General features: G+C 42.1%; 1 protein-coding gene across 9 annotated transcripts in view; it reads right to left on the minus strand.

The window, feature by feature from the left end:
• Positions 1 to 13,114, minus strand: part of LOC123746729 (putative neural-cadherin 2) — a 256,472-nt gene that overhangs the window by 18,895 nt on the left and 224,463 nt on the right. For 8 of the 9 annotated variants that reach the window (XM_069316740.1, XM_045728469.2, XM_069316744.1 and 5 more), the window contains 2 exons: positions 3,664 to 3,842; positions 322 to 511 (listed from right to left, as the gene is read on the minus strand). In XM_069316740.1, the coding sequence (XP_069172841.1) occupies positions 322 to 511; positions 3,664 to 3,842 (369 nt within the window). Of the gene's footprint in view, positions 1 to 321; positions 512 to 3,574; positions 3,843 to 13,114 lie in introns of those variants that run through there. The other variant, XM_045728470.2, reaches the window with a different exon arrangement.

The following is a 13,114-nucleotide window of genomic DNA, read 5'->3' on the forward strand; positions in this document are numbered from 1 at the left end:
AGGATTGGCGCCAAGTAAATCCTCCCCGGCCAGAATACAAACCCAGGTCAAAACGCTCGCGAAACGCCAGACGAGTGTGTTACCACTTCGCCTGGGGACAAGTGAAGCATTTACTGTAAGCCATGAATACACAAATGAACATTGCAAGCAATGACTACACAAGCAAAGCTCTACAAGCCATCTATGGACAAGTGAAGCACTGAGAGCCACAAATACTGTTCGCAAGTGAATTACTGCATGATAAAACACATACGTATGCTGGAGAGTGCAACAGTGTATAGTGACCCACGGAGAGCGAGAACAAGTACGAGCAAGACTCACCCACAGTGGTAGGACCTCCAGGTGTCGACGCATATGAGGGGTGCCTTGCAGGAGATGTTAGTGCAAGCGGATGACGCTTCACAGCCCCGCTCCACTCCCTTGAACATGCTGGCCTGGCCCCAAGCGGTGTTGTTGACTGCTGGGGGTAGTGGTACACTTCTCGCCGAGATCCTCACGTCGTCAATACAACCTGGGCACAGGAAAAGTAGTGACCAAGCAGAATGTGAAGGTCTCGTACATTCATATAAATTATTTTTTTTGATATACAGGGGTATAATTAAATTATTAACAGCTATGAATAAGAGAAAAAAAGTAAAGTAGAATAATTTCCTGACTGCTTCAGTCAGCATGGTGCGTCCCACCACCAGGCCAGCATAGTCTTGGGATGATGGCCACCAGGCCAACTAAGGTCAACATTCACCAACTTTTAGTTACACAGTTCCAATTCCACTACAGAATTCATTCCCTCCCACACAGTTCCCCGTCTGCTACACGTACCATTCCTGTTACACAGTTCCCTAACTGCTACTCAGTTTTTGCCCAACCACTTGGACTGAACGCTAGAGCGATGGTCTTGCTTGATGCAGGCAGGCGTTCAATTCCCAAGTGTCCAAGTGGTTGGGCACCCTTCCTTTCCTTTGTCCTATCCTAAATCCTTATCCTCACATACGTTTCAAGTGCTATATAGTCTTAATGAAAGCTTTCATTAAGCATTGCTTTCTCCTCATAGTTACCCTTCCCTTCCATCCCTGCTACACCACTCTCACTGCTACACAGTTCCATCATAGCTACAGTTCCTAGACTGCTACACCACTCTCTCACTGCTACACAGTTCCATCATGGCTACAGTTCCTAGACTGCTACACAGTTCCATCATGGCTACAGTTCCTAGACTGCTACACAGTTCCATCATGGCTACAGTTCCTTGACTGCTACACAGTTCGATCACTGCTGCACAGTTCACTAATGACTTTTCAGTTCCATCACTGCTTCACAATTCCCTGATTGCTACACAGTTCCCTCACTGCTACACAGTTCCCTCACCACTACAGTTCCATCATTGCTATAGTTTCATCACAGGGATAACACACTGATGCAAGAAGAGTTGAAGATAGTGGAGTTGAAAATCTGACAGGAGTACAGGAATCCTAGGATTAAAAAAAAAACTTATCATAAGGAACCTTGCAAAAGTAGAGGGCAAGAATGACCAGGAAATCGTTGAGGAAATGATTGTGAAATTGATAAATAGCGAGGAAGATCTTAGTCTATCCAATGTGGAGAGTTTAGGTAAGCCCGAAGCATGTATATTACGCATAAACCATTGTAAACTTTGAACACAAAAGGATGATACGAACCAGCGCACATAACCTAAAAGATCTTGAAGGGTATAACCATGTCTATATCTCCACAGACACCACAGTTGAACAGCAAAAAATGACAGTACTAAGAGTAAAGTTAAAGAAGTTCAAGAATTTAATTATATACAAAGATTCAAAGCTAGTGATCAGGAGAGGATGGGTGATCAAGATAGCAGATGGGAGAGAGGATGTAGTCCTCCACCCAGCCAGGCAGAACTAACCCTATATATCTCGGAACATGAACAGGCACATTACCGGAGTCACAACGAACAGAAGAATAATGTACAGAATCTAAGCTCTCTCTCTCAGCCCAATAGGAACAACAAAAGAAATTTAAAGTGCTTCTGCACTAATGCCAGAAACCTGGTGAATAAATTTGATGCATTGTACTCGCCTAGTTGTGTTTGCGGGGGTTGAGCTCTGGCTCTTTGGTCCCGCCTCTCAACCGCCAATCAACAGGTGTACAGATTCCTGAGCCTATTGGACTCTATCATATCTACACTTAAACTGTGTATGGAGTCAGCCTCCACCACATCACTTCCTAATGCATTCCATTTGTCAACCACTCTGACACTAAAAAAGTTCTTTCTAATATCTCTATGGCTCATTTGGGCACTCGGTAATTGTGTGCATATGTTGAGGCCGAGACTCCACACATCATTGGCATAAGTGAAACATGGGAACAAGAGGACATTATTGAAGGGGGGAATTCCTCCTCCCAAGGTATCATCCACCATTCAGAAAGGACAGAGCAACAAGAGCAGGTGGTATACTGCTTTATGTGAAAGAGAACTTGAATGTAACCACCAATGAGGAACTGTACACTATGAGATCCTCAGTCTGTACGGTGCAATATACTAGATCAAGATGGTAACATACCGACGGAGGGAGTATGCTACAGGGCTGACATAGCGACAACAGAGGAAGTTACTGATCTGCATAATGTGATAAGTGCCGAGTCACAAACCCAAACTCTTATAATGGGCGATTTTAACCACGAGACAGATTGGGTAAATCTAACATTGCAAGCAGGGTCATACGTCAGGCTGCGAGCAGCCGCGTCTAACAGCCTGGTTGATCAGTCCAGCAACCAGGAGGCCTGGTCGACGACCGGGCCGCGGGGACACTAAGCCCCGGAAGCACCTCAAGGTAACCTCAAGGTAGGGATCAATTTCTAGACCTGGTGCAGGGGCTCATTTCTCATACAACATGTGGTAGAGCTTACTCGAGGCAACAACATTCTGGATCTTGTGCTAACATCAGAAAAAATAGTTGGGCATGGTTGATCAACTTCAAGTTAGAGGAAAAGCTCACTCCATCGTGTGATAATATTCTAACATGGAATACAATTACAGAAACTCTCGTAAAGGTTCAGGATGATGACCTAGACCACTGAGGAAACTATCAGGGAATGAGAGAGGAATTGCAAAACATCTCATGGAGGGAGCTGATAGGTGACCATGGCATGGAAACATGGGAAAAAAAAATTATTTGAAATGCAGCACCTTTATAGAGAAGCTGTTAATATGAAATATTTCCATAATGAAGGACTGTAGTAGATCATGTTGTGTTAAAATTATAAAATACAAGAATATTCTCAGTGAGAAATGGTGTAAAATGCTGTAATCACACTGTGTACATAGCGACCATAGATGTCAATCTTTCCTAATGTTACAGTGCTCTGTAGGTCATCTTTGTGGTGGTAATACTTCCTTTGTTATATAGTATATCATTCATTTGTAACATAACTACTTAAAGGATATAAAATTTCTATCACAACACATCAATAACTACTTGAATTTGCCATATGGTCTTTACTGCAAAAGCATCATAACAAAATAATATAATTTGTGAAGCTATTGTCTTTTAAAGCATTCCGATATTTAAATTATTACCGTAATTCTTACGTAGCCTGGATATTCAACATTAGAGGAGAAAGTACTGCTGGTGACACAGTGGGCTGGTGAGAAGCGGGTCTCCTTACCATCACGGTAGTCGCCCTTGATCTTGAAGACACTCACACCCAGGTACTCCGGAGAGCCTCCGACATGAACACCTTCCTGCTTGTCCACTTCCAGCAGCTGGCGTCCCTCCAATGAGACAGATGCGTTGTATAGGTCACCTTCCCCATCGTCGGCCGTCAGGATAGTGGCCGAGCCATGCCTGCAACACATCACACTCTGAAGTTACCATCCATCACACCTTAACACACCACTACCACATCAACATACCAGCATAGGAATAAGGGAAGGGAACTATCAGGAGACAGTGCCAAATCATTACGACTATATAGAACTTGTCCACTGAATGCCGACCTGCACAAAGCGAGACCGTCGCTCTACCGTTCAACCCATGTGGTTGGGTGTATGGATAAAGGAAACTGCAGCTTATAAATTAGTAAAAATAGGAGGCAACCTATATCTATATCCGCCCAACCTTATATATATATATATATATATATATATATATATATATATATATATATATATATATATATATATATATATATATATATATATATATATATATATATATATATATATATATATATATATATATATATATATATATATATATATATATATATATATATATATATATATATATATATATATATATATATATATATATATATATATATATATATATATATATATATATATATATATATATATATATATATATATATATATATATATATATATATATATATATATATATATATATATATATATATATATATATATATATATATATATATATATATATATATATATATATATATATATATATATATATATATATATATATATATATATATATATATATATATATATATATATATATATATATATATATATATATATATATATATATATATATATATATATATATATATATATATATATATATATATATATATATATATATATATATATATATATATATATATATATATATATATATATATATATATATATATATATATATTGTGACGATAATCTCCTTCAAGAGATTGAGCCTGCTCTTCCCTCCAAAATTACGTCTTCACAACTATATAAAAGACTATGGAAGAAATGTCCAACAACGACAACAAACACCAGCAAGGCTTGCCAGGGTGAGCAGAAACGTATGCAACCAGCCACCTGTTCGAACTCCAACCACCAAACTACCCGTTGATCGCTACGACTCCGCTGATTGGTCGCCGGTCTGGCTGCACCTGCCTCGCCCCCAATACTACCTGATGTCTGGGGTCGCCCCAACATCAGTCCTGAGAATGTTCCGTGCTTTCGTAGCCAGCACTCCTCCCAGCTAGACTCTAGAGTGTACTGAGAGAGGTGGTGGCTTTAAGCCAATATTCCAGCACCTCCCACTTAACTTTTGTGTTGCACTTCTTGTTATTTTGCCTTAACGTAACTTTTCATTGTGTCATTTAAGTATTCTTATTATTTTGATTCATTGATTTTATTATACATATTTGTTTGTGCATTATTTTCATGTTTTGATTTATTTAACGTAATTAAAATTTCATTGTTAAAGTTTTACTTGTGTTTTGTGTGTCTTCTCCTTACCTTACCACAGACGAAGTTCCAGTTTTTCTATTTTTTTTTTATAACTATGTGACGAGGCCATACCCCTAGCCTTAAACAGCCGAACACCAACGCGTTACCGTCACAAGTTATATGGGGGCCCTGTCCTAGGAGCTTCACTCAGGTACTGGTGCCAAGTGGTAATTTATGGTAAGCGTATTTAACTTTGTTAACGTAGCTTTACTATTTTTCATTCAATTTCATTTTTTATAAGGTGCGGTGTATTGTGCATTACGAGAGTAACATATAGTGAAGGTGAGACAACTTTGGATTACGTGGTGACTGTAGGCCGCAGTCATACTCTTAATTGGTCATCTCTCCCTCCATGTTATTACTCGTATTTACCATCTATGTCCCTTGAATATTTCTCATTCTGACAGATCATCATATTGGTACCCTGGTACTGTGGTCTGCCCCGGGTCAAGAGTACCCAATCTTCTGCAATCTGACTGTAGGAGGACAAAGAGGGCCATAGTTCCTCTAGCTCGAACTTTAGTTGCTGAATTGGGACCTCAGCAGCAGTTCTCGTCACCAGTTGACACCTCGCACCCCTACACGTCAGTCAGAGATGATGATACATACAACGGTAGGGAATTAGCTTATTTTTTCAGAGCACAAAAGTTCGCTAATTCTGTAAGTATCATATTAAATTCAGTGGGAAAAACTTGCTTTATGTCCTTTAGAGACTTGGCAAGGTATGCCTACATCCTTGGACTACCAATTTTACTTTTGAAGCATTTAACTGTTTCATTTGTTTTCGAAACTTTGTTTCATTTGTTAGTAGGATTTTCTTGCCCTTATTCTCTTACATGAGTACCGGGTACAAGATTTCCTGCGCCCTTGATTTAATTTAATATCTTTCACTTAACGTTAAATTGTTAAAGATCACACAGGATAGGTACCAGTTGCCACGTTGTCCTGTTTCTGACATTTCATTATTGAACATTCGTGTACCTTTATTTGCTAATTTCACCATGTTTCGTCTCCAAACTTTCCGTGCAAATCCAGCAGGTGAAATAGGGACTTTAAGTCGTGCCAAGAGGACTGAACTACAAACTCTTGCACATGAGTATCAACTAGAAGTTCCCTACCAAGCCAACAAAAATGACCTACACAACCTGTTGCTGGATTACTATTTAGAGCAAGGTAAGATAGACTCTGAAACTCATGAAACTTACTATATTGCAGATAAAACTGACTTGGCAACGATGAAACTTAAACTAGAGCTGGCTAAGATTGAACGTGAGCAGCAAAAGGAAGCCCGCGAACAGCAAAGGGAAGCCCTCGAACAACAAGAACGAGCAGCTGCCATACGAAGGGAAGAACAAGAACGAGAAATCACCCTCAGAGAACGCGAAGCTGCTTTGAGGAGAGAAGAACACGAACGAGGACTCGCCCTCCAAGAACGTGAGGTAGCACTACTCCAGGAGCGGGAACGAGTACAGCTTGAAACCAAACGACGCGAGTTGGAGATGCAACGCGAACATGACAAGCAACAAGCGACTCTGGCTCTAGAGTGTCGTCAACGTGAAATCGCCTTGGAAACTTCCCACTTCACTCAACGCCAACAAGCTACTGCCAATCTTCCCGTCAGTTTTAATATATCACATGCAAGTAAGTTAATGCCATCCTTTGTAGAAGCAGAAGTTGATGTGTTTTTCACCACCTTTGAAACCCTTGCTAATCAACTCAGTTGGCCTGTCGACCAATGGGCCACACTTCTCAGAGTCCATCTTACAGGTAGAGCTGCAGTCACACTCAGTACTTTGGCGTCTGAGAATGACTACTACACTTTGAAACAAGCAGTGTTGGACGCCTACCTCCTCTCTACTGAAAGTTATAGAAGGAAATTCCGTGACCACCTGAAGGCAAGTACCACTACCTTCCTTGAGTTTGCTAACACGAAACGGAGGTATTTCATGAAATGGCTGGAAGCAGCACATGTCTCTACTTTTACAGAACTCGTCAACCTGATGCTTGTTGAAGAATTCTTGAGACGTGTGCCACCTCCTGTCCGCCTCTACTTAGCAGATAAAGAAGAAACCGACTACCTGAAGTGTGCTAAGTCGGCTGACACTTACAGCCTCATCCACCGGCTGACACCTGAACCATCCTCCAGTAAGAAGTCGTGGTACAGTTACGAGAAGGTGAGCCCCGATCAAGCTGGTTCACAACTGTACTGCAAGTATTGTAGACTCTATGGACATACCATAGACAAGTGTGGTAAGTCTCAATACAAGGGAACCACTGACCAACAACGACCCAAACCAACTCCTCCTAAGTCCGGTAAGCCTGTGATGAATGTTGGTGTTGATGTTAATGATCTTTCTCTTTTCAGTAACCACCTGTATACTGGAACTGTCTCTGCCAACGGTTCAAATCCGGAGGGACGTTTCAAATTGAAGATCTTGAGGGACACAGCGGCTCTACAATCAATCATCTTGAAGTCGGCTGTGCCCAACATAGTCTACACCGGGGAAACAGTCTTCATCACTGACCTCACTGCTACTACTCCATACCCTCTCGCCAGAGTCCACCTGGATTGTCCCTACGTGAACGGGGAAGTCCAAGTCGCCGTCAGGGAAAAGCCTTTTCCCATGCCTGGAGTGCAACTTCTCCTAGGCAACGACTTGGCAGAAGACCTGCAACCGACCAACCTGATCGTCATGGACAAACCCCAGGTGTGTAACTCTGTGCCAAGTAACCCTATTCTTGAGTATGTTCCAGCAGAGGTTCAAGAGAGTGATGAAGTTTCTCCTCCGGTTCTCGTGACCACCCGTGCACAAGCCGCACGTCCACAGCCAGCTGACTCTACTGCCACCGCTGTCCCTCAAGACCCTCAGAAACTACCCCCGCATCTGACCAAGTTGGAGTTCCGTAAGTTGCAGAGGGAAGATCTTACTTTAACACCATTGTTTTTCCAGGCTGAGACTCAACCCGACAGTATTCCTGGGTTCTTCCTAGAGAACGACTTGCTCTACCGCAGATATAGACCCAGTAAACTGAAGGAGGAGGACGATTGGGCCAACACCGAACAACTTGTGATTCCCACCAGCCTGCGGCCCACTATTCTACACCTGGCCCACGGAGCATTCTCCCACTACGGCTTCAACAAGACTTACCATGGGATTCGTCAAGACTACTACTGGCCAGGTATGGTAAACAACGTCAAACAGTACGTAAAACAGTGTCATACATGTCAGATGGCAGGCAAACCGAACGTCTCCATTCCCAGAGCACCACTGATTCCCTTACAGGTGCCTGCGGAACCTTTCCACAGACTCATAATAGACTGTGTTGGTCCTTTACCTCGGACCAGTTCAGGTAACGCCTACATCCTAACCATCCTGTGTCCTACCACCAGATTTCCCATAGCAGTTCCAGTGAAGAACATCACGGCTGCTACGGTTATCAAACATCTACTGAAGATCTTCACTCAATACGGATTTCCCAGGGAGATTCAAAGTGACTGTGGCACCAACTTCACCAGTGATCTCTTCAAAAGGACACTGGAGGAGTTCAACATCAAACAGGTATTGTCCAGCCCCTATCATCCTGCTTCACAGGGTTCTCTTGAACGTAGTCATCAGACCATCAAAGCACTCTTGAAAAAGTTTTGTAGTGAAACCTCAAAGGATTGGGATAAGCAGATTGACCTAATAATGTGTATTTTCAGAAGTCTCCCCAATGAGTCCCTAGGAGTATCTCCTTATGAGATGCTCTACGGCCGTAAGTGCCGTACTCCCCTTAAGGCTTTCAAAGACTCTCTCAGAGATGCCACCTTCAGTGAGCATCAGAATGTGCCCCAGTTTCTTCAAAACCTTCAGCACATTCTAGAGAGAGTCCACCGCTTTGCCCATGATAATCTATTGAAAGCCCAGGTGAGAATGAAGACTCATTACGACCAGACCAGCAAAGTAAGAAAATTCAAGCCGGGAGACTTCGTCCTTGCTTATTTCCCTATCCCAGGTTCACCTTTACAAAACAGATTTTCAGGACCCTACTGCGTCAAAGAGTGCAGGAATAATAATAATTATGTGATAGAGACTCCAGATAGGCGGCGGAAGACCCAGCTGTGCCACGTCAACCTCCTGAAGCAATATAATGGTACTCCTCCCACTGTCTTGATTAATTGTTCTACCTTCACAGAACCCTACATCCACAGTGAGACCATCCCGGCTTCTTCTCCCGAAAGCACTGACAAGGAGTCGGCGCTTTCTAATTCCAAAATCCTTAATGATCTTCCCAAATGCTTTCAGGATAATACTCGTGCTCCTATGCCCTCTTCTAATTCCACTCTCACCTCGTCAGATAAGCCCTACATCCTCCATGTCGACGCCAATGGTACCGACGATGGTGGTGTCGTGATGCAGCAACGAGGCGAGAAGAATACACCTGTCAGCGACTACTGCTACAAGGAACGACGGAACAATTGGCAAGGAGCTACTCTTCCTCATCCTGAAGCTTCAGCACTTCACTCCACACCTGAAAAGTGCTCGGTCCACCATCAATACGGACCACACCACCCTACACCTCCTGCAGCACGCCCACTTCTCATCTCAACGTCTTCTACTATGGGCTTGCTACCTGCAGAAATTCAACCTGGAGACACGCTATACCAAGAGTCTGACAACATCTTAGCCCATGATCTCTCCAGAGTTTATGAAGTAGAAGCAACTCCATCCATTACTCCACCACATAACGACGTACTTCTTCCAGAACCGCAGGCTTCGGGGGAGAGTTGTGACGATAATCTCCTTCAAGAGATTGAGCCTGCTCTTCCCTCCAAAATTACGTCTTCACAACTATATAAAAGACTATGGAAGAAATGTCCAACAACGACAACAAACACCAGCAAGGCTTGCCAGGGTGAGCAGAAACGTATGCAACCAGCCACCTGTTCGAACTCCAACCACCAAACTACCCGTTGATCGCTACGACTCCGCTGATTGGTCGCCGGTCTGGCTGCACCTGCCTCGCCCCCAATACTACCTGATGTCTGGGGTCGCCCCAACATCAGTCCTGAGAATGTTCCGTGCTTTCGTAGCCAGCACTCCTCCCAGCTAGACTCTAGAGTGTACTGAGAGAGGTGGTGGCTTTAAGCCAATATTCCAGCACCTCCCACTTAACTTTTGTGTTGCACTTCTTGTTATTTTGCCTTAACGTAACTTTTCATTGTGTCATTTAAGTATTCTTATTATTTTGATTCATTGATTTTATTATACATATTTGTTTGTGCATTATTTTCATGTTTTGATTTATTTAACGTAATTAAAATTTCATTGTTAAAGTTTTACTTATATATATATATATATATATATATATATATATATATATATATATATATATATATATATATATATATATATATATATATATATATATATATATATATATATATATATATATATATATATATATATATATATATATATATATATATATATATATATATATATATATATATATATATATATATATATATATATATATATATATATATATATATATATATATATATATATATATATATATATATATATATATATATATATATATATATATATATATATATATATATATATATATATATATATATATATATATATATATATATATATATATATATATATATATATATATATATATATATATATATATATATATATATATGTGTCTAACCTATGCTTGAAACAAGTGATATTATGTCTATTATGTTTCCTTGTACTAATTTGTTTAAAAAATTAACGAACTTGTTTCCAAACCTGTATTTTTCTAGGTCCTCCCTGTAACACATTATCACCACATATCACTCAACCATCAACACCCATTACACTGTAAATCCCACATCACCACCCATTACACTGTGAAACCCACATCACCACCCATTACACTGTGAAACACACACCACCACCCATTACACAGTGAAACCCACATCACCACCCATTACACAGTGAAACCAACATCACCACCCATTACACTCAAAAACCATCACCACCACCCATTACACTGTAAAACCCACATCACCAATCATTACACCAATTAGACTAACACCACCATCCATTATACCACAATAACCATCCACCACACTAACAAACCACCTTCACACTGTAACAAAATCATTACATTGTAACACCACACTTTCACACTGTAGCACACCACCATCATACTATAACAAACCACCATCACACTGAAACACACCATCATCATGCTGTAACACATCAACAATTCCAATCATCACACTGTAACCCATAACAATCACCACGCATCACACCAAAGGAAGGACATGGATAGAAGCTGCAAATACAAAATGAACTGAAGCAACATAAGGAAATACTTGTAACCTGTACAGGTAGTTAACAACTGGAAAGCTGAAAAAGAAGTTGTGGAAGCCACCTCCATCCACAACGTTAAGGCCAGATTCGACAAAGAATTTAAATGTTGGAATAGTTTAATTGAAACGCTGGTAGGTGGGGTGGGAAATGGGGGGCTACTGGGTCACCCTCCCCCCTTTCCTCAAAAGGGGAGGGGGAGTCCGCTTAGGTGAGCCGGCCACTCACCCCAGCAGCTTGTAGAATGATGAAATAATGCTGACCAGAGGGAGGGTGGGTGTCAGGGAGCCTCTGGGGCTCGCCCAGAAAATGGCATTCCATTACATTCAATGCTGGTTTTCTGTGGAGCCCCTCGTCGGCTTCCTGAAGCTAACTACCCACAGATAAGTAAAAGAGGGACTTACCCGGGAGGCGGCAGCACTCCAGGTCTCACTATGAAGAGACAACAGGCCGTGATAGACTGTCCAGAGCAACACAAGGCCGAGGAGGGCCAGGAACGTTCACAACACACCTGGCGGCCTGTTCGACCTCCAAAACCCCTCTGCCCAATTGCCAACCCAAAATACATGACCAAAGAAAGCGGCCAGAGCAGCATACTTACACACATCATGGGCACGAGGGTAGACCGCAGGCTGGCTAGACTAAGAAACTGTGGAAAACCAGAGAAACACAAGTCTTGAAACAAGTAACCAGAGGAATCAGATACACCTAGAGTGCATCCACAGACACAATCAGTGGTCCACAGGTAGCGACAAAGTTGCCACCAAACACAAAACATGATGTACCCACATGATGTACACGATGTGGGGAGCCGGTCGGCCGAGCAGACAGCACGCTGGACTTGTGATCCTGTGGTCCCGGGTTCGACCCCGGGCGCCAGCGAGAAACAATGGGCAGAGTTTCTTTCACCCTATGCCCCTGTTACCTAGGAGTAAAATAGGTACCTGGGTGTTAGTCAGCTGTCACAGGCTGCTTCCTGGGGGTGGGGGCCTGGTCGAGGACCGGGCCGCGGGGACACTAAAGCCCCAAAATCATCTCAAGATAACCCCTAACCGAACCAATCAAGCATCAAAATCCACATCCATAAGGCTGCCGTCTCATCCTTCGCTAGGAAAGAAGGAGAGGGCTGCAAACAAACAAAATGATCCCCAGGACCTAAAGGACCAGAACTCTTTGCAACGGAGAAGAACATGAAGCTCCTCAACCTGACCCCCAGATCCCATAGCCAACAAAACAAAGCTTTCATAAACAATCCTGGACCGAAGGGACCACAACAAACTTAGGAGAGGAAAGAAAAGAGAGCACCCAGTCCAAAGACCAAGATAACTCAAGCGGCGCATGCACAGGATGGAGATGAAAATATGTGATGGAAAGCTTGCGGAATGGGGCAGAAGTGACGTCCACCACAAATGTAAGCTGGAGCGGCTCCGCCAACGCCGCACGATAAGAAATGACAGTATTCGCCATGAAATGTCAGTCCAAAAAGAGCCAAGAAAGAAATGTCGCTGAGATG

Source organism: Procambarus clarkii, chromosome 85, assembly GCF_040958095.1.
Source record: "Procambarus clarkii isolate CNS0578487 chromosome 85, FALCON_Pclarkii_2.0, whole genome shotgun sequence".
NCBI lineage: Eukaryota > Metazoa > Arthropoda > Malacostraca > Decapoda > Cambaridae > Procambarus > Procambarus clarkii.